This window comes from Mustelus asterias, chromosome 14 (assembly GCF_964213995.1).
Source record: "Mustelus asterias chromosome 14, sMusAst1.hap1.1, whole genome shotgun sequence".
NCBI classification, from domain to species: domain Eukaryota; kingdom Metazoa; phylum Chordata; class Chondrichthyes; order Carcharhiniformes; family Triakidae; genus Mustelus; species Mustelus asterias.
The window spans coordinates 55,133,428-55,160,955 of NC_135814.1; the positions used below are offsets into that span (position 1 = coordinate 55,133,428).

The window sequence follows — 27,528 nt, forward strand, 5'->3', positions numbered from 1 at the left end:
GTCCTGGAACTCTGCAATCCATATCTATATGTGACTCCAGATTCACAGCAATGTAGTTGAACCTTAAATTGGCTAGCAAGCCACTCAGTTTAAGGGCAATTAGCAATGGACAATAAATGCTGGCCCAGCGAGTGATGCTCATGTTTCATTAATAAAAAATGTTACAAATGATCAAAGTGTGAAAGGAAGTGTTTGCATGTATCTCACTCTCCCATTCCCATACTGTCTCCCTCGCATTCCCTCACTTTCAATCATTTTCTCACTCCCGTGCATTCGCCCACTCCTATACACAGTCCCTCACTCTCATGCACTTTGGAGGGAGGCAGTGGTGCAGCAGTATTGTCACTGGGCAATAATCCAAAGTCATGATGTGGAGATGCCGGTGTTGGACTGGGGTAAACACAGTAAGAAGTCTCACAACACCAGGTTAAAGTCCAACAGGTTTATTTGGTAGCAAAAGCCACTAGCTTTCGGAGCATTGCTCCTTCATCAGGTAAGTGGGAGTTCTGTTCGCAAATAGGGCATATAAAGACACAAATTCAATTTACAAAATACTGGTTGGAATGCGAGTCTATACAGGTAATCAAGTCTTAAAGGTACAGACAATGTGAGTGGAGAAAGGGTTAAGCACAGGTTAAAGAGATGTGTATTGTCTCCAGCCGGGACAGTTAGTGAGATTTTGCAGTTCCGACGCGCCACAGCGAAAAACCGCACCGGCCTCCTCAGAAGACAAACATGGGACACGACGGACAGAGTACCCTTCGTCATCCAGTACTTCCCCGGAGCAGAGAAGCTACAACATCTTCTCCGGAGCCTTCAACATGTCAAGACAAACATCACGCCAAGGCCATCCCCACACCCCCACTTCTTGCCTTCAAACAACCGCACATCCTCAAACAGACCATTGTCCGCAGCAAACTACCCAGCCTTCAGGAGAACAGTGACCACGACACCACACAACCCTGCCACAGCAACCTCTGCAAGATGTGCCGGATCATCGACATGGATGCCATCATCTCACGTGAGAACACCATCCACCAGGTACACGGTACATACTCTTGCAACTCGGCCAACGTTGTCTACCTGATACGCTGCAGGAAAGGATGTCCCGAGGCATGGTACATTCGGGAGACCATGCAGACGCTACGACAACAGATGAATGAACACCGCTCGACAATCACCAGGCAGGAGTGTTCTCTTCCTGTTGGGGAACACTTCAGCGGTCACGGGAATTCGGCCTCTGATCTTCGGGTAAGCGTTCTCCAAGGCGGCCTTCACAACACACGACAATGCAGATTCACTAAACAGAGACTGATAGCCAAGTTCCGCACACATGAGGACGGCCTCAAACGGGATCTTGAGTTCATGTCACACTATCTGTGACCCCCATGACTTGCCTGGGCTTGCAAAATCTCACTAACTGTCCTGTCTGGAGACAATACACATCTCTTTAACCTGTGCTTAACCCTTTCTCCACTCACATTGTCTGTATCTTTAAGACTTGATTACCTGTAAAGACTCGCATTTCAACCATTATTTTGTAAATTGAGTTTGTGTCTTTATATGCCCTGTTTGCGAACAGAGCTCCGACATACTTGACGAAGGAGCAGCACTCTGAAAACAAGTGGCTTTTGCTACCAAATAAACCTGTTGGACTTTAACCTGGTGTTGTAAGACTTCTTACAATAATCCAAAGACCAGGGCTAATGCTCTGGGGACCTGGGTTCGAATCCCACCATGGCAGATGATGGAATTTGTCAATAAAAATCTGAAATCAAAAGTACAATGATGACTGATACCATTGTCAAGTGTCATAAAAGCCCATCTGGTTCACTGATGTCCTTTAGGAAAGGAAATCTGTCATTTGCACCTGGTCTGGCCTACAAATGACTCTAGAACCACAGTTTAACTGACTGCCCTCTGAAATGGCCTGTATCCGATAAATAAATAAAAAGAACTTCCTACACTCCCTTACACCCACGCATGCCCTGCTGCAAATTGGCTCCCTGGGCAACCCCGCCGTGCTTTTGTCTTTGTCACGCCTGGCAGTCCTCCAATCACTCAGCACTGCTGGTGTTCACTGTTCCTCCAATCAGGTATTCTTTCTCTCCCTCATTCCTGCTGATAGGCTTGTGAGAAAGGAGTGACTTGTGATTGCCAATCTTGAATTTCAATACCCTTGGTCTGGAATGAAGCAGCTAAGACTGGATTCAAACCAGATTGGTACAGATTCTTGCAGAAAGGATTAATAGGCTTGTGGAGAAGAATTTTGTCAGTTGGCAGCCTGTGAGTCAATGATTGGAGAGGGATACATTAAACCTAGCAAAAAGACAGAGAAGTAATAAGTAAGTGATCAAATAAAGTAGGAATATTTGAGTCTCGACTTAGTGTATTAAAGTGTGTGTTTGTGAACTCAAGGTTATTGTTGCAACAGCCTTATACTGTGAGAGAAGAGGGTGCTGATTGATTCACAAGTGGACTCTGATTGATGGAGGCCTTGCCAGAGTGAATGCACCAATGAATGACACCTAACCTCCTACCCCTTGCATATTTCCAATTATGTGGATGCAATATTTAAATCTGCAGCAGCATGTAATAATTTCCTTGCATGTCTTGATGAACTCCATCTTGTGCTCAAATTCACTTTTGCAATGGAGCAGTCAAATGGCCTCCAGCCTGATGCTGAAATAGGGTGCATCAAAGACATTTTACGGGCTAATGCCCACCCTGATCTGATAATTACATGCTGTGTATCATGTAAACTCATGAATGGGCTTAAGGTTGTTATCTTCAGTCCTGGAAAGTGCCCAGTCTACCTTAGATTATCTTGGAAGGGCAAGATACCTCAAAAATCTGAGCAATAGGTGGGTTTCCTCCGAGTGTTCTGGTTTCCTCCCACAGCCCAAAGACATGCTGGTTAGTTGCATTGAACATGCTAAATTCTCCCTCAGTGTACCTGAACAGACGCGGAGTTTGACAGCTAGATTTTCATGGTAACCACATTGCGATGTTAATGTAAGCCTACTTGTGACACTAATAAATAAACTTTATTGTAGTTCTAGGACGTAAGGGAAGGGAAAGCAGAAAATGGGTGGGACAGAGTTGAAGGTCCTGTCAACCGCAGTGTGGAGAAAAAAAGAAGACATGTCAGGAGCACTGTGGTGGTAGCATCATCAGAACAGATGTGACAGAGAAATTGGGAGAATGGAATGGAGTTCTTGCAGGAAGCATGGTGTGAGGAAGCGTAGTTGAGGTAACTGTGGGAGTCAGTGGGCGTATAATGAATATTGGATAGCCTATCTGTGGAAAGCAGAAATGGAGACAGAGAATTGAGAAAGGGAAGTGTCAGACATGGTGGCATTTCCTGCCCTTGTCTGGAACTGGAAAAGTACATTAATGTTGCTTATGTACTATAACAGTTGAAGGGTGGAATATTTTGGATCTGGCCATTTGCTTGGTTAACTTTGTTTCTTGTTTATCATTTGGGTTAGTGACTTGTGAGCTTTTACTAGGTGAGGATTTTTTTATATATCCCACATTTCCTTATCCTATCTCCAAAGTTACTATCCTCTGAGACCTTTGTATTTATCCAAACCTGCCCCAGCATTGCAAAATCTCCCAAAATGGCCAGGAGGCATCAATCTCCCAGTGACCAAATAAAACATTCTGGGATATTTTAAACTGCAATGTCAGTGGTGAAGGCAGCAGGCATGCAGACAGGACTTGGCAGCTCTTTTTTTCTCTGTGTTTGTTTGGTTTGTGCCATTTTTTTAATGCAAGTAGCTGAGCGTGCAGAAGCGCCTGAATGGAGCCTGCAGCTAGGCCATCGGTGCTTAAGGAGTTAACAATTGCAGCCCACTAAAATGTTCAGACACTCCTTGGACTTTGATTGGACACCAACGCTTCGCTTCCAAAGGGAAAGTGGAACATTATATTGGTGTGGTAAAACAGGAAATTACACCAATATGGTCATTGATGTGCTGGAAAGACAATTTTCAGTTTCCTGGCTCTAACTGCTTCCTCGTTACTATAGACATCAAATCCTTCTATCTCCATCCCCCACCAGCAGGGTCTGAGAACTCTCTGCTTCTTCCTGAATCTGAAGCCTGAACAATCCCTGTTCACCATCACTTTCCTCTGCTTAGCTGAATTCGTTCTCTCACTCAACAATTACTCCTTTAACTTGTACGTCCCAATATGGTCTTCCCAACATGGGGAGATTAAATGTGGGCTTTGCTTTGTGGAACACCTTTGCTCAGTCTGCAAGCATGACAAAGTCATATGGACTCAAAATGTTAACTCTGTTTTTCTCTCCACAGATGCTGTGAGACCTGTTGAGTTTTTCCATAATTTTCTGTTTTTATTTCAGATTTCCAACATCTGCTGTATTTCACTTCTATTGTAGAGCTGTGATTCTGATTGGTTCCAGCCTGGGACTATTAAATGATCAGGTTGGTGTTGGGAGTTTACAGGTAGGATCATCCTTTATTCAGGACAGCCCAAAACCAGCAGTGGCAGCTTATCCACAGTATTGTGCAATTTTCAGGTTAATTTCTTCAGGGAGATATATTGGGTACTATAGAGATTCAATGCAGCTGTACACAAGTGACAGTTGGTGAGTTTAAGCTTCACAACTGACTTGTGGTCTGATTTCGACATGAAGTCTAAAACCAATGTTGGAGTTTATTCAAGAGGTTTGGGTTGGAACCTCCTTTGCTAACATGGTAAATATTGCAAGGGTTCCCAGACCTTCTTGCACCTTGCACTTCTTGTCGGCTTTACATGACATCACTTCCACCAATGTCTCCTGGAATATGTCCAGTCAGAGTGATTCCTATCCACATCTCTTGCCCCAATTTCCTTCACTTTGTCATTGGCAGCCACACTTTCAGGTGCATTATGCCTGGGCCTTAAACTTCATAGTCTCTCTAGAATCATAGAATCCCTATAGTGCAGAAGAGGCTATTTGGCCCATTGAGTCTGTACTGACACCCTGATAGAATGTTATCCAGGCCCAGTCCCTGTAATCCCACACATTTCCCATGGTTAATCCATATAACCTGCACACTTTTGGATTGTGGGAGGAAACTGGAGGAAACCCACGTGGGCACGGGGAGAACCTGCAAACTCCACACAGTCACCTGAGGCCAGGATTGAACCTGGGTCCTTGGCACTGCGGCAGCAGTGCTAACCACTGTACCACTGTGCTGTCCTTCTTGCCACTCCTTAAAACCTACATTTTGTGACCAGGTTTTCTGTCACTTGTTCTTAATGTCTTTTTTGTGGCTTTCTGTGAGGTTCTGTTTGATAACACCCTTTGGGACTTTAGTAAAGCACTATATAAAGTAATGTTTTACTCATGCATTATGTAAATATCGGTTTCAGTACCAGGTACTGGAAAGTGTGTGTTCGGTAATGCAAGAAACAGTTGGTGTAAAAAAAACAAATCGCAGCCAAGTGAAGTTGAATATTTGCTTGGCAGGTTGGGTTTTTGAATTGAATCCAGATGTAAAAGGTTTTTAAGAATGATTTCCGCCGTCTTTGTATTGTGCTGAAAGAAGGTTCGGTCTTTGTCCTCACTAGTGCACAAGAAGAATGTTGTAAATGAGATATGTTGAATGAATAAAAATCTCTTGGTGTTTGTAGAAGTTTTGCACGCTATGTAATGCAGCACTGCAAGCCGGGCCATTGAGTGCAGTGCGGCTGATTCAGTGCTGTAGACCGGGTCGGTCAGGCGGACTCGGGCCATTGAGTGCAGGGCGGGAGGGCTGGGTCACTCAGTGCTGCAGACCCGGCCAGGCCATTACGCTGAGAGGCCGGCGGGCGGGATCCCCGCGCGTTTTGCACCTGGTGGGATCCGACAGCGCGCGAAACTGGAGCGGGGGGCCCCGCCTCTCTGGGTACTGACAGCCCGGCAGTCAGTTCACATCCTGCAGCAGTGCCGCCGCTAAACTGTCTCGCTGTTGCTGCAAACACAGACTTGTGGAAATTAAACACCATGGCGACATTATCCGATAAGGTAAAGTCTGGGTTTCTCACATAAAGATTAGAGTTAACCCTAATGTAGAGGAGTTTTGCTGAAGTGTGCTTTTCCCGCACTTGCATTAGTTTTTGCTGCCCCATCTGTGGGGGGGGGGGGGTTAAGTTTTTTTTACTCGGGTTATTGGTGTTTTAATTATTAAACTTTAAATACTGCGGATAGGTCTTTCTCTAAAGGAGATTTTAAGTGCCACAAAAAACTTATGTTGCCGCTGTTCGTTATGCATTGTTGCCCAATGTGAAGCCTGGAGCGAGCAGTAACTTAAAAATATATATACATTGTGACTTTAATTTTTTTTCCTCAAGTCAGTCGGATTTTTACTTTGAAAATCTCGGCTTGTCTCTGGAGCCGGCTTTAAACAGCGCGCGTCCACGTGACCGCACTGGGCGCGGGAAAACCAGGGATGATTGACAGGGGCGGGTGCGCGGTCGCGCGCGGTGGGGGGTGGCCACGAGGCGCTGGGCTCGTGGGTGGGCGGTTGGAAGGGAGCGCGAGCCGGGTGGGGTGAGGCAGTGGTTTCCATCCCAGCTCGGGAAGAGCGGCTGTGACCATCGGCCTCTGGACATCCCGCTGTCCGGCCAGGGGCCGCGGCCACTCGGTAATCTGCAGTGCAACACTGTCCCTGTCACCCGGCCCAGTACGTCCTGCTCCGGAGGAGGCTCTGCTTCGCAGTTTTATTTGAACAAACCTTTGCCTCGGGACATCTTACTGCGCCTGATGATATAGAAAAGCAAGTTGTTGCCACCCGTGAGGGTTTAGTAATACTTGTGATTAGCACAGGTAACCAACCGTACACACTGTAAATAGTTGAAAATTTGCCCTCTAATTTTGTCCTTCCACTCTCGGAGGAAGGTTCGAGTAGAAATACAATGTTTGAACTATTAAAGGACAGCTACTGCATTTTTGTCTTTAGGGCAATTTTACTTGTGCAAAACATTTTTACTTATCTATGTTCAAATATTGATAAGGGCAATGGAGTGGTTAGTTATTGATGGTCACAAATGAAAGCTACATTTAGTTCCAGATTATTTAGTCCTTAGGAAAATTAACTGCAACCAACTAAATGTTAGAACATTGGAATGCAATCCTAATGAAGCTGTGCCGAGGCTGTACACTATGTTGATTGGAGCACTATTAGTGTACATACAGCATTTACCACAATACAGTACTTACCACAATATGAAAATGGATACGCGTAGGCTTCGAGAAGAGCAGCAAAAATTATTCCAAGTTGATGGGGTTTGAACGCAGCTATAACGAAAAGGATAATCTCCACAGTTTGGAGAAAAGGGAGACCTCTTTAGTGTGATATTAAATCAGGAAGATCTAGTAAATCCTGAATGTTACGTTAAAATAAGGCAACATAACCACAGATTCTAAGAATAAACAAGGAAAAAAAGCCATTAGAAGGAATAATTTCTCAAAGGGTGACATAAATCTAAATAGTCACAACAGACTTTTGGGTAAATTAGATATAGGCTGAGAAAATAAGAATAGGACAACTTCAGTGCACTGAAATGTCTTTTTCTGCTGTTGACTTTAAAATAGTGACAAAAGCAACATGACACAAAATGAGAAATTGACAGAACTCATGACTCGAACTCTCAAATAGACTCCAGTTTGAAAACATGCTCTAACTTATTAGTGAAGACCATTTTCAGTGTGTTATCCCTTCCAGAATGACCTCTTGTTCAATTTCCAATCAGTAAAAGTCAGGCAGTCATCCCAACTATATAACAAATTTGGCCCTGTTGAATTGATACTTGACTATTTTGTCTATAAAGCAATGGGCAATATTGTTTTGTGTATCAATACTTTTGTATTTTTGAATGCTTTCTATTGTAGGTAGGAATGCCTATAGTGTGATCTATGTTTCGCCTTCTAAATCGATAGTTCCAGTGCACTGTCTGATTTGTTGTTGTGGGACAAATGATTGTAACTTAGTGAACAACACCTCAAACTAATAAAGGAGAAATGAAATAACGATGACATTCAAAGACACAATTTCTTATTGTTAATTTGCATAAGGTGATGTTTAATTAAGTGCTTGCAAATTTGTTTTTAAATTTCTATTAAGACGGAGCCACTGATAGTTTTGTACCACTACTGGTATATGTATCAATTGCTTGTATTGCTGCCATTTTGTGATTGGGCAGTAAATTACTATCAGTATGCTAACAAATGTCACAAGTGGTTAACTAAATTATTGTCGATTGTGTTCATTGTGTCAGATTTATTTCTTACATTGGAATAGTGAATGTATTTTAATAAAATTAATTTTTAAATGCTCAAAATTGAAAGAACCAAAAATAGTGGAGGTGCTGCAGCACTACTCATTTCTGAAAAGGGGTCTGTCTACATCTGAAATTGAGGTTGAACTTTTGAATTCAGTATCCTTTAATGAAATTAATTTTACTCCCATTATTGTCCCCTACATCAAACTACTTAAACTAGATTTGCTTTTTAAATGTTGTGCATGTCCCATCCAGTAATAACGCCTTGTGCATTATGATTCAGCCACTCCCTACCCACTTGGAGCTATATCATTTCTTGGGAGAGGCAAAAAAAAATCCAGTATCATATAAAGATGTGGGTGGGGGAGGAGTCTGGAATTTTCCTTTCTGACCCTTTACGGTAGTCTAAACAAATCCAGGAGAACATGTTGATTGCGTATTTACAGGGTACCTGCCTCATATACAACATGACCACTGGTTCAGCTATCTGGAGTATGCAGTGATTAAGCATTCATTTCATGAGGGCAACTAGTTCCCACACCTTTACTATTCTGTTGGGAGGGGTGTGTTGGGAAGAAAATAATATAGGAATTTCCATTGAGGAATTAATGATTTTGACATTAGGAATTGAACAGTTGAGAACAATTTTGATTGCTTAAACCATTGTCATTGATGGTCAGGATTCATCTGTTGAAAGCTCATACCGTGCTGTTGTCTCTGTACTATCGCACATCATAAGGTTTAAATAAATATTGGCATCAAAAGATGCTTGTTTCAAAATCCCTGTGGGTGTAATGTTTGCTAGGTGCTCCAAACTTCACTAAATATTATTTTCGAATAGCAGTTTGTACTTTTGACTGTGGCTTAAGGGCGTTACCCAAGTCCTAATAATAAGTCCTTTCATTTCAGTAGGTTTGTTATCTTTAAGAGTGCTTTGATATTCCTTTTACAGGTAGCTGTTAAGGTTTGTTTGCACTGTTTCTAAAAAAAATGTAGTGCTCAATCACTTTACAGATTTGATTGAATTATATGTGCATGAAAAGTATGAACATAGTATCCATGAATGCATTGTAAACTTGTAATTATTTAACAAAAATACAAGCTGTAGCTTTAAGTCTTAACTTGAGGCTTTATGTTATAGGAGAGCATGGCTTCCTTTGTGGTGAAAGGAAAAGTGTTCCATATTTCCAGATAAGTTGTGTTGATGAAACCTGGTAATGATCTGAAAGGCCTAGTGGCATTACCATTTCAAATGTGAAAGCCCAGTGGGGCACCACAAATGAAATTTTTTCATTGCTTGTGGAGAATCTTGAAAAGATTTGCCGGCTGTCATGTCTGTTGGAAACTGTGCAGCCACGTCTAGGTCAGGGTGCAAATACAGCCTGTCTGTGACCTTTTATCTCTGATTTGTTCAATTCTTACCTTTGGGCATCTGTCAGCTGCACTCATTTTAAGAGGACAATTGGGTTATTTGCAACCGTTACATTTAAAAAGTTAATTAATGATTGTATATAATAGTTGTTGTATCTGAAACTGGGAACTTTATACCATGCATTCATGTTTAAACTACATGCTGCCAATATTGTAAGCAAAAAAAACTAGTGGTTCATAAATCGTTATGAAAACCCTACAGTGTGTTCCGGGGGTTTCATGTATGACTAAAATTTTAATAAACTTATGTTTTGTATGAAATTTGTAATTGTACAGAAATGCACTTTGAAGTTCCATTTGATTTGCTTTCAGCTCACGTTACTATCGCAGATCAGCTGCTCTTTTCCTGGTTGTGAATGTTCCAGCTGGTATTGAAGATTTCTGTATGCAACAAAAACTTTTATCTGTCTACTTTGGTTACTCAAACCAACCTAAACATGCAATTTGAATATCGAATAAGCACAACTGATGATAAATATCTACAAATCTCAAAGCCTGTCTGCAAAGATAGAATAAATTGGCTGTGCATTCCATTTACATAGTACAAAGCAGATTCAGAGTACGACCACGTGTTATGCAAAGTGAATTCCTTGCAACTCATATCATTAAAACCTGACACTAAAGAAATTATTTAAAAGGTATTCAAGATTGTATTTTTTTTATCTTGCAGCAGATAGACCTTTCTGGAAAGGAAGAATTTAAAGACTTCAGAAACGTGGCATTGGTTCCCATGGAAACATCATCATCAGATGATAGCTGTGATAGTTTTGCTTCAGACAATTTTACGAACAGTGTAAGTGTAATTTAAGATTGTGAATGCAAAAGAAGTCGACTACAATTACCTTTAATATGATAGTTTGCTATGATATAACAAGTTTTCTATTTCTTCTCAGAAAGCTAAATTCAGAGCAGAGATCCTGACAGAAGAACTGGCTCAGATTTTTAATGAGGATTCTGACAACAACGAATCATTTGATGGTTTTTCTGAAAGTGACCTTAAAGATGTGATGGAAGCAATGGTATATACTAAGCATTGAAACTTGATTAAACATAAAATGCACAATTTGTCATTTATTTAAGTATGGTAATTCTTGCAGCAGTTTCTCGTTCCAGTTTTTTGTTAAGTTGATGTTGGTAGAACAGCAAAATCAGTATTCAAAATCCTCAATCAACAGCTCAAATTTTTGCCAAGCCTTCTCACCTTTCAGTTGGAAATGTTATACTGTATGATTTGATGGAAGTGAGGCAGTGAATGTTACCAATTATCTTTTTGTATTGTCATCTATAGACTTGTGTTCAAACTTAACTGAATGATTCCTTTGGGTTTGTGAGCTGTCCTTTGACTTGGGCTGAGAGCAAATTTTTTAAAGTTATGAAATTAAAGTGTATCTTTAGCAGCATTTGAATATTCGTAGCGGTTTGTTTGACTTGGAATTTGCATTGTTCACACTTTGCACAATGTTGTAACCTTTCACACAATAGAATATTTTTAAAAGTATTGTATCAAATTCGTTAATTGTTTTCTCATTTGATTACAATTTACATTTTGGAATGCAGTTGTTGGATAAGTGTTCAAACCAAATACTACACAACTTGTTTTAAGGGAATGTAATATTTTAATTATTTGTTTTATAAGAGTGTTGAATCATCTGAATCAGAAGAGGAAATGACTTATGAGGATGATGAAAAAGCTGGAAAGAATCGCAAAACACGGAGCAAAAGATCTTTTCCATTACGCGTGGCTTTTAGATTTCCATCTCGAAGAAACAAAAATGTGCCAACACCAGGCACTTGTATTAAGGAGTCAGCTTCTGAATCTGATTCTGACCTGGATGAACCACGAGGAAGAAGCTTCTTAGAGAAGAGAGCTCTAAATGTTAAAGAAAACAAAGCTATGGTAATTACTGCATGTCTCTCTACTATACATCGCTTTGCATATTTGTGCAACAGTGTCAGTGCTTGTGCTAGCTTCATATCAAACCTCGTGAATGGCATTTGTGTTGCATGTAAAAAAATTCACACCAGACCCATTGCCTGCTGCAGTTTTTAAAATGACCCCAAGTAATTTGATGGAGGTGTAGGGATAAATTTCTTGGCTACCCTTGAAGCTGGTGAATGACATGGGGGATTTTGATTTTGGAGGGGGGTGGAAATATGATTGGCTAAATTATTACGACTGGTAGCATGTTATTTTGCTACTCAGCTCCAGTTGTATTTAACTTGGTCTGTGTCTTTAAGTTTAACGTATTCCAATCCAAACTAAAATCTAATTGTAGCCAGACATTAGGTTTATGGGGCCAAGGCAGGTTGGAATTAAACAAACTAGCCATGATTTAATTGAATAGTAGAACAGATTTGAGGGGCTGAGTGCCCCTACTCGAACAAAGAACAATACAGCACAGGAACAGGCCCTTCGGCCCTCTAAGCCCGCGCCGCTCCCCGGTCCAGGATTGAATCCAGGATCCCCGCCCAATTTTCCAGCCTATCTACATCCTAATATCCTATCCACCGAGCTGTCCCTCACAGCTACGATGCTTTGTTCATCGCAACCTATTAACTCACCCCCACCCCCCCATTCCAGACCATGTGATCTCCAGGGAGAGGCGAAAACCCCAGGGCCAATATGGGGACTCATCTTCATTTCATACATTTCTGAGCTAAATTTGAGTCAATGGAGAGAAGATTAGACCAGAAAAGAAAATTTAAGAGAAAATGGAAAATACACTGGGAGAATCAGAAAGAATGGGGACAGAGAAAAAAATTCCCTCAAGTATTAGATGTTTACTAATAAATCCAATAAGCAATATAGCGAGTACCGAGCGAGTGGTAATAATGTATAACTTGTTCCTATAATGAGCAGCTAAGCTGAGTAGCATAGATAAAATTAAGGGGAAGCTGGATTAATGAACGAAAGAGAAAGTATTAGAGGATACACTGATAGATGATTACAGAGGGAAGAGGATCATAAGAGCCGCACAGACCACTTGAACTGAATGGCCTTTTACAGTGCTATAAATTTATGTCGCACAGAAGTCCATTGTAAAGTCCTCAAAGTTATAAATACCATAATTTAACATTTTATTTGTATCTTGATGCTTTTATTCAAGCTGGCCAAACTGTTAGCAGAACTGAAGACTGTTCCAGGACTTTTTCCACGCAGACTTTCAGTTCAAGGAACACCATCGGTAAGTAGGCACCAGGTTGGGTTTTCAATATATTCAAAAACTTGTATCGAAATGATACGGTTCTTGTATTTAAGAATTTACCAAAATGTAATCAATTACTTATGAAGCACTCTAAACAGCAGTTGTTGGGCTCGATCTGTCAAATTAGTTGAAGTGTTTTTGCATGTTAGTCATGGAATCATAGACGTTAGATGTCATAGCTTTTTAAAATTTGAATTGTTGAATATTCACTGTGAATTTATAGAGTTACAATGTCATACTGTGAACAAGGTACCTCACATGGAATGTCTCATTAAATAGTCCAACAAATTATATAAATATGTTCCAAAAGATTGTTGTACAATGTATAGCAGACTGAATTTTGAAATGGAACATCAAACCCTATATTAGATGTGAACAGAAATAATTAAAACATCATAGAGGGGCAATTAATGGTTAAAATTAATTAGCACAAATCACTAAGGTTATATTTTAAATTGCAGAAGTAAAGAATTGGGTAGGTTATTTAAAGATTTGTGTGGCTACCTGAATCTTGACAGACTTGTGCATAATATTTTGCAGATAAATTGCAAAATTTCCTGTGAATTGTATTTTTCAGAAACCAAAACGTCCACCAAGAAATGCATTCACAGAAAATGCTTCTAGACAAAATCCTGAGCGTGGTACTCGACCTCGTACTCGGTCAAGATCCTTGATTGATGGTCCTCCTTCTCCATCATTTGAGCAAGAAGATAATGTCAGCTTTATGAGGAAAAGAAAGTTTCTAGATAATGACTTCTCTGAGGTAGAGTCATTAAGTCATTTGTGCTGCTATTAACAACACCTTTCATGCTGCACTGACTTTGCCAGCTTAATCTGCATTTCTGGTGGTCACTTGTAAAGCCTAATAACCTTTACAGTTAAAGACTTTTATGTTCATAAAAATTATAGAGATCTATTTCAGTAGTGTCTGCACTGACTGCAATTAAACACATGGGAATACATGCCTCATTAAGAAATCTTGAAACATTGAAAGTCAATATATTTTGTTTTGAAGCTTTATGGAGCACTTGACTTTACAGGTTAGCAAGCAGAATAAAAGCAAGTATGATGAAACAGCTTGTCTTCAGTGTTAACGTATCCTTTACTCAATATAATAACTTGTACAAATTAAAAACAATAGTTATGCAGATAAATGTTTCATTACATCATGAAGTTACATTTTTCATGTCCTAAACTGAGATTAATTTATTGTCTTTGGACAAAGTCCAGATGTAAGCGACCTCTCTGCCCTATTCAACTCCAAGATGAATTTACAGTTACTTGGTTCTCTATCCCAAAAAGCAGCCTAGTTCCATCTCTATAATGTTGATCTGCTGCCACAACCTCATCCCTGCCTTTGTCTGTTCTAGACTTGATTATTCCAGTGCTTTGCTGGCTGTTAAGCCATCTACCAAAAAACTCTGCTGTCCATATTAATGTCTTGCAGCAACTCATTCTCATCCCTCCTTTGTGTCTTGCTAACTTTAACATTTGAGATTAAAATTATCATTCTTTTGTTTAAATATGTTTGCCTAAGACCTTATGCATCATAGAATCCTACAGTGCAGAAGGGGGCCATTCGAACACAAGCTGACCACAAGTCCACCCAGGCCATAACCCCGTGCATTTACCCTAGCTCGTCTCCCTGACACTAAGGGGCAATTTAGCACAGCCAACCCACCTAACCTGCACATCTTTGGACTTTGGAAGGAAATCGGAGCACCCGGAGGAAACCCATGCAGACACGGGGAGAATGTGCAAACTCCACACAGACAGTGACCCAAGCTGGGAATCAAACCCAGGTTCCTGATGCTGTAAGGCGGCAGTGCTAGCCACTGTGCTGCCTCAGTGAACTCTCGGTTCCATCATACTCTGGTTTCTTGAGCATTCCCGTAAACTTTAAAGCTGGCACTGAAGACTAGTTTTGACATGTGCTTCAAAATGCCACTGAATTTCTTTTAGTTGGGATTGCCTTGCCTGGGTCCTATTCTATGTTAATGTACCAAAGAGTTGCTGTGCCACTTGAATTATTAGATATTTTAAGAGGGAAAAACATGACAGAATTATAGCAATGCCTTCCTTCATTTGGATAATTGGCTGGGTTAAAACATTGCATTGTAGTTTGCAACCAGCGTAATCAGTTCAGGGTCTGCTCATTTGGCCTAAAAATTGTAACATCATGTCATCCAACCTGAGTGTTTTGGTTTTTTAACTTCACTATTTTGGAAGACTACACCAGTGCACTGCATCCAATATTACTGTTGTCAAATGCATCTGATATTTAAGTTCTAATAAAGCAGCAAAAAAAAATGATACTACATGCATGAGGAAGAACAGAATATTTTCTCACAAGTAACAAAGATCAGATAAAGGGCAAACTTCTTTGACTAGCACCTCAACAATGTACCTTGACATATTGCTTGAAAGAAAAGCTTGAAGTACCAATGTAGACTTTTGCAATTTTTACATCAGCCATCAGTACAGCATTTCCTCGGACGTTAGGGCTGAATAATGGGGAATTGGGTTCAGACTGGCCAAACGCAGCAAGTCTGTCATGGATTCATTGTTGACCTATGTTGCTTGTATAATGCTGAGATGTTCATATAATCCCCAGCCCGTGTCTATGGCTGAATGACCATTGCATTCTTATCAGTGTTATAGCATATACTGAACACCTCATCTATTAATTTTAATCAGTTTTCAGCTGTTGCATTAGGAGACTCGATATTTAATATTGTTTATAGGTGTCTATGGATCGCTGAAAGAAGTTTGTGATCTGTGTATTGAGTTTGTGACTCTATTCTTCTCTCCCCACCATCACAGGGTGAAATGCCTCTTCGCAGGAGAAGCCGACCCAGCATACTTACCATTCCACATGTGGTACGACCAGTTGAGGACATCACACAGGAGGAGTTGGAAAATATTTCTTGTTCAGCTAAAGAGAAAGTTTACAATAGAACCACAGTAAGTATTTGAAAAAAATTCTACATCCAAAAGTCTAGGTAACTTATTAATGTTAAGCTTTCCAGTGCAGGGCTTGCTTACATATTGCTGAAGCTTTTTGTTTTGCCCTCACTTGGCATTCTTGCATTTCCATAATTTCAAAAGATCACAGCAGTTTATACTACTGGAAAAAAGGTGCTAATTGGTTGGCAAGTCAACTGTGGCAGAGGTGTTGCCATTAAGAAAGCAACGAGGAACTATAGGCTCTCTAAGCTCCTGGGCAAACTTGTAAATGGACCAAAGGCCACCACCTTTGGAGCTGAAAATCTCTGGTCTATGTCAATTACCCTGGAAAGGGCAAAGTATCTCGAGATTGAATAACAAGTCAAGTAAGCATTTTTGTCCTGCTATTATACAGTGGCAACACAAGTATTGGGGTGATTCTCCCATTCTGCTGTGCTGTCTTTGTAGCACAGCGGGCTGGGAGACTCTAGCGGAGGCAGTTTCGTGGGCTTCTTGCTGGGCGCCACGATCTCCGCAGGTTTTCCGGTGCCATCACCTCCGTGTCAGAAATTGGTGCGGAGCTGTATAAAGTATGTTGATCACGATTAGCATCCCATTAGCGGGTCTAGGATTGAAAGATCCGGGCCTGCTAGCCCCTCTCTTTCCCCCCCACCCCCCCATGGCCAGGTTCATTCCAGCGTGGTTTACTATAGCTCCCCACTTGCAGAGAGCTGGCAGCCCGAACCTGCTGGAATGAAGGGGGAGCAATCGAAGCCCCCCCCCAAGAGGGTCGGGTGGGGGGAGGGGGTCACATGGCTGGCGATGCGGGGGTCGCGGGGCCGGCCAGCGTTCAAGCTGGCCAACAATCGGGAGGCCAGCAGACGGGCTGCTGCATATGTGCCGATCTCGCCGCTGACAGATCGGCCATATGTGCAGTGGCTCGCTCAGCGCTATGCTCTGGGCCTCTCCAGCTGGAGTAGGCCCCACCCATTGGTTTCTGGAGTGAATCATGCTAGTGCACTCAGCAATGCACTGACTGTGGGAGATTAATTTTGTGACTCCCGCTGAAAACGTGTGATTTACTCCAGGTTTTGCATGAATTCAACATTTAGAATTTTTCGGGGGAAAATCCCACCCGTTATTTTCTACCAGCAGGATGTTGCCATCAGTCCAAAGACATTCCATCTACTCAACAATTAAGTAATGTGTATGAATTTTTGTGGTGGTGTGATGCCAGGTATGCAGGCCATACATTCCAGTGATTGGTGATTGAATCAAACAGCATGTTCCTCAGTTCTTAACGGGTAGAGTACAGGCTGTACTCAACCAGCATGTGCTTGCAAAACTCAAAGCAAAGTGTCTAGTGTTATATGATTACACAATTGAGCAGCACATGCTGAACAATCCTTAGTGTGTTAATAGCTATACCAGGAACAAACTTGGTAGAATCAGTTGAGCTTGTAACATGGTTAATTTATGCTTGCTAGAAGTAACTTGTATTCATTTGTTCTAAAATGTTCTCTGCAAACAAAGGGAACCTGTTCAGGCCTTGTCTTTTTTTTGAATTACCCATTGTTTTCTCCATGGCAATGCCTTAGCCAGTCAGTGTCAACCTGCTAACCGATCACTTATTTTCTCCTGCAGTATAAATAGTGATCTTTTGAAATTTGAGATTCTTGTTTGTCCTGACGAGTGCAAGATGAAAAGCTTCAGTAACAAATCTCTCACTTGAGTGCTAAGCTTTCCCTTTCTTTCATATGCGTTAAATGCACTCATGAGTGCCATTGTTCGTGAGTCAGAAGTTATACTATTCCGGTAGAGCAACTGAGGGGAATGATGTATCTGAGAATATATGCAGCAGGGAAGGAGCTGCAACAGGAGTCTTGCATGGATTCATGCTAAAAATATTTTGACCAATTCGTAAAATATCTCGAACTGGTCATTTCAATTGAAACAACTGAATATATTCTACTAACATACAATATAGGAGCAGAAGTAGGTCATTTGGCCCCTTGAGTCTGCTCCGCCATTCAGTAAGTTCATGGCTATTTGCGTTTTGAATTCCACATTCCCATTTAGCCCCGATAACCTTTAATTCCCCTACCTAATAAAAACCTACCTACCTTTGCCTTAAAAATGTTCAATTACCCTGCCATTACTGCTTTCTAAAGTCACACAATCCTTAGAAAAAAAATTCCCCAAACCTGCTTTGTAAAAGGACAACCCCAAATTTTAAAACAGTGCCCCCTTGTCGATTCGTCCGCAACAGGAAACATCCTTTCCACCTTCACCTTGTCAAGACCATTCCAGTCCTTTTTTACTTCAATCAAATCCAATCCACCCCCCACTCCTGCCATTACTCTCCTAAACTCCAGTGGAAACACAGCCAACACGTCCTCATAAGACAACCCTCATGTTCAAGGTATCAATCTAGTAAAAACCGCCTTCAACACATTTGCATCCTTCCTTGAATAAGACCAAAACTGCACACAGTATTCAAGATCTGGTCTCACCAATGCCTCATGTAACTGAAGCATAACATCTTTTTACGTTCAATTCCTCTTGTAAAAGGATAGCATTTGTATAGTTCCAGTATTGCAGTCCATTTCTAGTTGTCATAGAACTTTGCAAATGATGGGTTGATGCCAATCAATCAAGTGAAGGGTGGGATAAGGAATCAATGTTGATGTGTGTAACAGAAATATGATTTTCTCCAAGTGCATATACAGATACAGCTAAGTATCTTTTTCTTTATAGCATTCTTTTGGCCTAGGCAATGGTTAGTATTGAATTACACTGTCTGAGAATGTGGTGGAGGTGGATTCAATCAAGGCATTCAAAAATTAGGCACTCTGGCGCAATGGATAGCGCGTTGGACTTCTAAATAATGGCAAGTTCGCCATTCCAAGGTTGTGGGTTCGAGTCCCACTGGAGTTGGGTTTTAGATCAGGTCAGCAGCAAACAGTTTGGGGCGGCACGGTAGCACAGTGGTTAGCACTGCTGCTTCACAGCTCCAGGGACCTGGGTTCGATTCCCGGCTTGGATCACTGTCTGTGGAGTTTGCACATTCTCCTCGTGTCTGCGTGGGTTTCCTCCGGGTGCTCCGGTTTCCTCCCACACTCCAAAGATGTGTGGGTTAGGTTGATTGGCCATGCTAAAATTGCCCCTTAGTGTCCTGAGATGCGTAGGTTAGAGGGATTAGTGGGTAAATGTGTAGGGATATGGGAGTAGGGCCTGGGTGGGATTGTGGTCGGTGCAGACTCAATGGGCCAAATGGCCTCTTTCTGCACTGTAGGGTTTCTATGATTTACATTTGGTAGTTTTGTTTTAGGGGGTTTTAAGAGTGGGATGAATGAAAAGAAGTGCAAAATGGGGCAGCATCCTGGGCTCATACTTCACACTAGGCTTGAAGCCAGTGTGGGATTGCCATTGGTAATGGTCATCAGCTAAGTAGATATGTGGCTTGCACTAAACGATGCACAGAGAATAGAAACTTGCTGGAAGACCCAGAGGAATACACAAGGCTGGGAACAGAGTGCAAGGCAAAGTTAATGCTGTTGAAGAGGAGCAGACCTGTGCAAGGAAACCTTTTTAATATGGTATTTCTGGGTATATGTTTGCCTTGTGTTTTGTTTATGAATTGTTTAATTTACCACATTTTCTCTAGCGGTATATAGTAAGGTAGTTGAGAAATCAGTTTGTTGTAGCACAGGAGGAGGCCATTCAGCCCATTGTGTCTGTACCAACTCTTTGCAAGGGCAACTGTCTATTCTGGCCTTTTCTTTGTAAGAAGTTTAACAACACCAGGTTAAAGTCCAACAGGTTTATTTGGTAGCAAAAGCCACACAAGCTTTCGAAGCTCTAAGCCCCTTCTTCAGGTGAGTGGGAATTCTGTTCACAAACAGAACTTATAAAGATGCGAATACTTACAACTAATCCAGTCTTTAAGAAACAAAACAATGGGAGTGGAGAGAGCATCAAGACAGGCTAAAAAGATGTGTATTGTCTCCAGACAAGACAGCCAGTGAAACTCTGCAGGTCCACACAACTGTGGGAGTTACAAATAGTGTGACATGAACCCAATATCCCGGTTGAGGCCGTCCTTGTGTGTGCGGAACTTGGCTATCAGTTTCTGCTCAGCGACTCTGCGCTGTCGTGTGTCGCGAAGGCCACCTTGGAGAACGCTTACCCGAATATCAGAGGCCGAATGCCCGTGACCGCTGAAGTGCTCCCCAACAGGAAGAGAACAGTCTTGCCTGGTGATTGTCGAGCGGTGTTCATTCATCCGTTGTCGCAGCGTCTGCATAGTTTCCCCAATGTACCATGCCTCGGGACATCCTTTCTTGCAGCGTATCAGGTAGACAACGTTGGCCGAGTTGCAAGAGTATGTACCGTGTACCTGGTGGATGGTGTTCTCACGTGAGATGATGGCATCTGTGTCGATGATCCGGCACGTCTTGCAGAGGTTGCTGTGGCAGGGTTGTGTGGTGTCTTGGTCACTGTTCTCCTGAAGGCTGGGTAGTTTGCTGCGGACAATGGTCTGTTTGAGGTTGTGCGGTTGTTTGAAGGCAAGAAGTGGGGGTGTGGGGATGGCCTTGGCGAGATGTTCGTCTTCATCAATGACACGTTGAAGGCTCCGGAGGAGATGCCGTAGCTTCTCCGCTCCGGGGAAGTACTGGACAACGAAGGGTACTCTGTCCACTGTGTCCCGTGTTTGTCTTCTGAGGAGGTCGGTGCGGTTTTTCGCTGTGGCGTGTTGGAACTGTTGATCAATGAGTCTAGCGCCATATCCTTTTCTTTGTACCCCAGAAAGTTTGCTCTCTTTAGATAATCTAATTTTTGAATGCCTTGATTGAATCCACCTCCACCATATTCTCAGACAGTGTAATTCAATACTAACCATTGCCTAGGCAAAAAAAGCTTTTCATGTCGTTGTTGCTTCTTTTGCAAGTCTCAAATCAGTGTCCTCTGATTCTCGATCCTCTCATCAATGTATTTACTCTGTACAAATCCCTCATGATGTTGAACATCCCTATCATTTCCCCTGAGAACAACCCCAGTATCTATCGAACAGAAAATGCTGGAAAATCTCAGCAGGTTAGACAGCATCTGCGGGGAGAGAATAGAGCCAATGTTGTCAGACCTGCTGAGATTTTCCAGCATTTTCTGTTTTCCAAATTCTAGCATCTGCAGTATTTTGCTTTTAGCCCAGCATCTCACTTCTGTCCATATAACTGAAATTCCTTAGCTCTGAAATTATTCCCGTGAATCTTTTCTGCACCTTTTCTAATGCCTTCATCATTCCTAATGTGGGTGACACAGAACTGGATGCAGTTCTCCACTTGAGGCTGTAGTAGTTAGTGCTTTATGTAGGATGATCATAACTTCTTTGTTCTATGTTTGTTTATAAATCCCAGGATCCCATTTGCTTTCTAAACCAATTTCTCAATCTGGCGTTCCACCTTCAGTGATTTATATGCATAAACCCCTTAGTCTCTCTGCTACTGTAGTTCCTTTAAAATTGTACTTTTTATTTTATATTGCCACTCTTCCTTTCTACCAAAATGAATCACTTCACATTTCAATGGATTGAGTTTCACCTGCTTGTGCCTCCACTCCACCAGCCCTTCATGCCCTTTTTGAAGCTTAAAACTATCCTCCTCATTTTTCAGAAAGCTTCTAAGTTTTATGTCATCTGCTAATTTTGACATCGTGCCCAAGTCTAGGGCATGAATATGGATCAAGAAAAGTAGCAGGCATAGTACCGACCTTTGGGAAATCCCACTATATACCCTCCAATCTGAAGAACATAAGAAAGGTCTTAGAAAGATGTGGATTAATCCGGGATAGTCAGCACGGATTTGTGAAGGGCAAATCGTGCCTCACAAATTTGATAGAATTTTTTGAGGAGGTAACTAGGTGTGTTGATGAAGGTAGGGCGGTTGATGTCATATACATGGATTTTAGTAAGGCGTTTGATAAGGTCCCCCATGGTCGGCTTATGATGAAAGTAAGGAGGTGTGGGATAGAGGGAAAGTTGGCCGATTGGATAGGTAACTGGCTGTCTGATCGAAGACAGGGGGTGGTGGTGGATGGAAAATTTTCGGACTGGAGGCAGGTTGCTAGCGGAGTGCCGCAGGGATCGGTGCTTGGTCCTCTGCTCTTTGTGATTTTTATTAATGACTTAGAGGAGGGGGCTGAAGGGTGGATCAGTAAATTTGCTGATGACACCAAGATTGGTGGAGTAGTGGATGAGGTGGAGGGCTGTTGTAGGCTGCAAAGAGACATAGGATGCAAAGCTGGGCTGAAAAATGGCAAATGGAGTTTAACCCTGATAAATGTGAGGTGATTCATTTTGGTAGGACTAATTTAAATGTGGATTACAGGGTCAAAGGTAGGGTTCTGAAGACTGTGGAGGAACAGAGAGATCTTGGGGTCCATATCCACAGATCTCTAAAGGTTGCCACTCAAGTGGATAGAGCTGTGAAGAAGGCATATAGTGTGTTAGCTTTTATTAACAGGGGGTTGGAGTTTAAGAGCCGTGGGGTTATGCTGCAACTGTACAGGACCTTGGTGAGACCGCATTTGGAATATTGCGTGCAGTTCTGGTCACCTCACTATAAGAAGGATGTGGAAGCGCTGGAAAGAGTGCAGAGGAGATTTACCAGGATGCTGCCTGGTTTGGAGTGTCGGTCTTATGAGGAAAGGTTGAGGGAGCTGGGGCTGTTCTCTCTGGAGCGGAGGAGATTGAGGGGAGACTTAATAGAGGTTTATAAAATGATGAAGGGGATAGATCGAGTGAACGTTCAAAGACTATTTCCTCGGGTGGATGGAGCTATTACGAGGGGGCATAACTATAGGGTTCATGGTGGGAGATATAGGAAGGATATCAGAGGTAGGTTCTTCACGCAGAGAGTGGTTGGGGTGTGGAATGGACTGCCTGCAGTGATAGTGGAGTCAGACACTTTAGGAACATTTAAGCGGTTATTGGATAGGCACATGGAGCACACCAGGATGGTAGGGAGTGGGATAGCTTGATCTTGGTTTCAGATGAAGGTCGGCACAACATCGTGGGCCGAAGGGCCTGTTCTGTGCTGTACTGTTCTATGTTCTAACAACCAATCACCTCTACTCTGTTTCCTGTCACTCAGACAATTTTGTATCCACGTCGCCACTGTCCTTTTTATTCTGAGTGCTAATTGCTCACAAGTCTGTTTATGTGGCACATTATCAAATGCCTTTTGGAAATCCATGTACAGCACTTCAATTACATTACCTCCATTCACTCTTATCTCATCAAAAAACTCAAGCAGCTTTGGTAAACATGATTTGTTTTTAATTCCAAGCTTAATTCACATTTGTCCAATTGGCTGTTAAAACAATTTTGTCCTGAGTTTCTAAAAGCTTCCCAATACTAAGTTTAAACTGACTGACCTGTAGGCTGGAATTCTCCGACCTTGCCCACAGCTGGGATTCTCCGGTCCTGCTGCTGTGAACGGAGATTTGGCTGAACGTCAAATTCTTTGTTCTCACTGGAAGCGAGGTGTGCAAGACTGGAGAATTTTGGCTGTAGTTGCTGGGTTTATTCTTGCACAGTAAGAAGTTTAACAACACCAGGTTAAAGTCCAACAGGTTTATTTGGTAGCAAAAGCCACATTGGCAGTAAGGGGAGGGGGGCGGGGGGGGGAGATTAAACTCGGGGGAGCAAACTCGGGGGGGGGGGGGACATTTATTCTTGCACCCTTTTAGAAAAATTCTCCAGTCCTCTGGCATCACTCTGTCGCCAAGGTGGATTGGAAAATTATGGCTAGTGTCTCTGCAATTTCAACCCTTTCTTCCCTCAGTATCTGGACGCATCTCATTTAGTACATTTAGTGAACTTTTAGTACACCAGCCTTTCTAATACTTGCTCTTTAAGAATATTTAGCCCATCAAATGTCTTCATCTACCTCCTCTTTCAGTATGAAGTGGGTAACATAATCTTCCTTGGCAAAGTATTCATTTCATACCTCAATCAGAATATACACACAGCACAATTTCATTGTAATAAAAATCAAGGTGAGGACCTTTAACATGAGAAATGAACCATTTTCTATTAGTTACTTCACCAGCATTAAGTTCCATGGTTTGGGTATGGTCAAGAGATAAATGATCTGTTTTGTTGGTATTAGTTTGGTTGAATGATGAGTGTTGGCGTTCAAATGGTGCCCTGGAATCTTTGTCCACATGAGCAAGCGCCTTTTAGTAAATTCATAACTTTTTGACTACTCCAAAACTTTGTTCTTAAACCGTGTTCTATAGTCTTAGCTATAGGCAGTGTTTGTGTTTCCCACCAACCATCGTTGTGAGATTGCCAAATTGTAGTAGTAATGCTGTGGAGCCAGATCTGCTGTATTAATATTGCTGCGGACCCTGATCCGCTGTAGTGAGATGCCGTGGACCCAGATCTGCTGCAGTAATAGGCTGTGAACCAAGATCCACACTGAGGTTTTTAAAAATCGTTCTCAACGTTTTGCCATGTTCTTATTGTCAGTGTCTAGTTGCCCCGTGAAGGTGGTGGGTTTTCTTAATTACTGCAGTCAGTGTGATGGTTCTTCCACAAGTGTTTTTTAAAATTATTTGTTCATGGGATGTGAGCATCCCTTATTACCCTCTACGTTGATGGTGAACCGCTGTAGTCTTTGTGTAAGTATACCCACAGTGCTATTAGGGAGGGAGTTCCAGGATATTGGATTATTTCCAAACATGATTTAGAAGGAAATGATCAGGTTATAGACTGCTCAAACCTATTTCACCAAATACCCTTTTAAAGCATGCTGGGAGAGACTGCTTTTATATCGTTAGCATTGGTTGCACTCATATGTGGTCTCTCAAGATGCAAGGACAGTTTCTTTCATTTCCTATACACAGTTCATTACAGTGCTGCTAATTTACCTTGCAACACCTGCACATTCTCTGAATTATTTTAAACTGATTTTTTTAATGCTGTGAGATTTTAAGTCACTGAAAGAAATCTGAAATTACCTGCAGTTGCATACCAGCTTATTATGCCTTTTTAACATGGAAAACATTTTTTTAAAAAGCCGTACTAATTTAGAAGAAAAATATTCTTCCCCCCCCCCCCCCCCCCCAATCTATTCAGTTTATTTCCCTTGCCTTGATTTTCAACATTACTTAAGCAATCCAGAGTTGCAGAACTATATTTTATATTTTTGAGAAGGAAAAATTGTGAATTGGGGTGGTAAGGATTAACCTCCACTAAACAGTACTAGTAAAGAAGAAGCGAAACAGAGGGGCTGTATATAATATCTTCTGTATTTATTGTTGGAGGGAGCGGAGTCTGATCCTAAAATTTGAGATTATCCATATTAATCAAGTAAACTAAGGAAATATGAAAAATAAACTGCCAAAGAGGTGTCTGTAAAAGGGAAAGTGCCGATAGAAACATTTGTTTTCCATTCCAGTCACTTTCCCATTTATAGCTATCAGCATTTCACTGTGCTTTCCCATTATTAAATGTAATTTTGGGGGATGCTTTACTTTAAAAATGTAAAATTGAAGGTGCCAAAGGAAAAACATGGATTTATTTGTTCTTGCAGGGTTCCACTTGCCACCAATGCCGTCAAAAGACTATTGATACGAAAACAAATTGTCGAAACCCAGAATGTATAGGAGTCAGAGGACAGTTCTGTGGTCCGTGTCTTCGCAACCGCTATGGTGAATCTGTTAGAACTGCTTTATTGGATCCTGTGAGTACTGAGTTTTTATTTTGTCTAATTTCATGTGTTTATATAGTGTCCCCTCTTTATTGATCTGGTTGCCTTTAAAATTGTATCTGGGAAGTTTCTCTTTTTTTCCCGCTAGCTATTTGTTCGGATTGTTTCAGGTTGAAAGTTACTATGTTTATTTAGAAGGTGGTAATGGAAAAGCATTTGTTTTACATGTAATTAACTTGAATTTAATAATCTTCGTATGTAGATCAGTCTTGTGCAGTTATTTGTTTCCCAAAATGTTCCTGTAATTAGAAGCAAATATTAAGCACTTCATCATATGAGCAACCAATTGTGGCATGTGTCACTGCGAAAGGTAATTTCTTATGACGTACTTGATCACATTTTTCTGAACAAAAGTAGAACACAAGTGTAGAACCTTTGACCCATCTGGTTGGGAAATTAATAATGACATTACAAGTGTCCCCCATGTATTGCTGTTTAGAAAATTTAATACAGTAAGAGTTTTAACAACACCACCAGGTTAAAGTCCAACAGGTTTATTTGGTAGCAAATACCATTAGCTTTCGGAGCGCTGCTCCTTCGTCAGATGGAGTGGATATCTGCTCTCAAACAGGGCACAGAGACACAAAATCAAGTTACAGAATACTGATTAGAATGCGAATCTCTACAGCCATCCAGGTCTTAAAGACACAGACAATGTGAGTGGAGGGAGCATTAAGCATAGGTTAAAGAGATGTTTACTGTGTTTACCCCAGTTCAACGCCGGCATCTCCACATCATGACTACCATCGACACAAGAAAATTTAACAACAAAGGTTTCAGGCTCATGATTTTCTTTCCTCCTCCATCAGAACTGGCACTGTCCACCTTGTAGAGGAATCTGCAACTGTAGCTTCTGTCGACAACGTGAAGGTCGCTGTGCCACAGGTGTTCTTGTTTACTTGGCGAAATATCATGGATATGACAATGTTCATGCTTACTTGAATAGGTAAGGCTTTTTTGTGTTTTGCTTGTATGAATTTTTTTAATGCAGTGTTTTTAAGTAAAAATCTGAATTATTGTTTCAGCCTGAAAAAAAAACTTGAAATGGAAGACTAACGAGCAGGAGTGAACAGAATGCACCAGTTTCATGGAAGCAAATCAAATCTTTGGATAAATTTACTTCATAGCATTTGCAATCCATACCGTTAACAATTTTTGCTAAATATGAGCTAGATTTGCAGAAATGTACTTGAACAATATTTTGCATAGTGAACTTGTATTTTGTTTTCTACCGTAATCACAGGTTAACTAGGAGCCTGCTGGGTGGGGGGGAGGTGGTAACATTTTTTTGCACATGCTCCTATAGACATTGTTTTAGGCCATTGACATGCGCAAAACCATTTGCACACTAGCATGCTTATGACAGCAAGTAAATCCCTCAGTCCACTGTCATTTATTCTACTTGCATAATGGCCTTGTTCTATAATATTGCCCAATTTTAAATATCCAGCTGCTCAATTGTAAGTGTCAAATCCCTTGTATTTAAGTCAAAACCAATTGCTCAATACGTGCTGGTTCCAAAATATAACACTCGAGAATGACTTCTACTCTTTAAAATTCTACAGCTGGATTTTTAAAAAACATCATTAATTTTAATGGCTTTTACCTATGTTCTGTTAATAAACCTGAACTATAAATACAAATCTAGTTTTGCATCCAATCATAAATCTGTATTTACTTCAGCTTTGCCTTTGTGCATCTTCCATCAAGATTATATTGCTGCAGAACTTCAAATATAGACATGTACAATAAATTTCATATAGGACAATCACTTAGCCACACCAACATCCCACTTTCTCAGGGTACAAGCACTTAACCACACCAATGCAAGTGGAAGTCAAATTTTTGCAACTCAACACCCCCACCCCTACTGTGTTTGCATTGTGTGAGGGATT

At 41.4% G+C, this 27,528-nt stretch overlaps 1 protein-coding gene across 5 annotated transcripts; it reads left to right on the plus strand.

The window, feature by feature from the left end:
* The first annotated feature begins 5,672 nt into the window (after positions 1-5,672).
* cdca7a (cell division cycle associated 7a) lies at positions 5,673-27,315 on the plus strand. Of its 5 annotated transcripts, none has more exons than XM_078228406.1 (10): positions 5,673-6,019; positions 10,376-10,498; positions 10,599-10,724; positions 11,342-11,602; positions 12,813-12,890; positions 13,489-13,674; positions 15,735-15,875; positions 25,457-25,606; positions 26,443-26,579; positions 26,659-27,315. In XM_078228406.1, the coding sequence occupies exons 1-10, from the start codon at positions 5,999-6,001 to the stop codon at positions 26,687-26,689; spliced, it is 1,254 nt and encodes a 417-aa protein (XP_078084532.1). In that variant the 5' UTR covers positions 5,673-5,998; the 3' UTR covers positions 26,690-27,315. The 5 variants fall into 5 exon arrangements, with proteins under 5 accessions (XP_078084532.1, XP_078084533.1, XP_078084534.1 ...); XM_078228407.1 differs by having other exon boundaries at positions 5,927-6,019; positions 10,379-10,498; XM_078228408.1 differs by lacking the exon at positions 5,673-6,019 and adding an exon at positions 6,453-6,820.
* Positions 27,316-27,528: the final 213 nt, after the last annotated feature.

What these genes read in the sequence shown, in the direction of transcription:
- cdca7a (XM_078228406.1), top strand. Translation starts at nt 5,999, where the DNA reads ATGGCGACATTATCCGATAAG. An exon ending in TGGCGACATTATCCGATAAG is followed by an intron (nt 6,020 to 10,375) that starts GTAAAGTCTGGG and finishes TTTATCTTGCAG; the next exon opens with CAGATAGACCTTTCTGGAAA. An exon ending in CAGTTCAAGGAACACCATCG is followed by an intron (nt 12,891 to 13,488) that starts GTAAGTAGGCAC and finishes TGTATTTTTCAG; the next exon opens with AAACCAAAACGTCCACCAAG.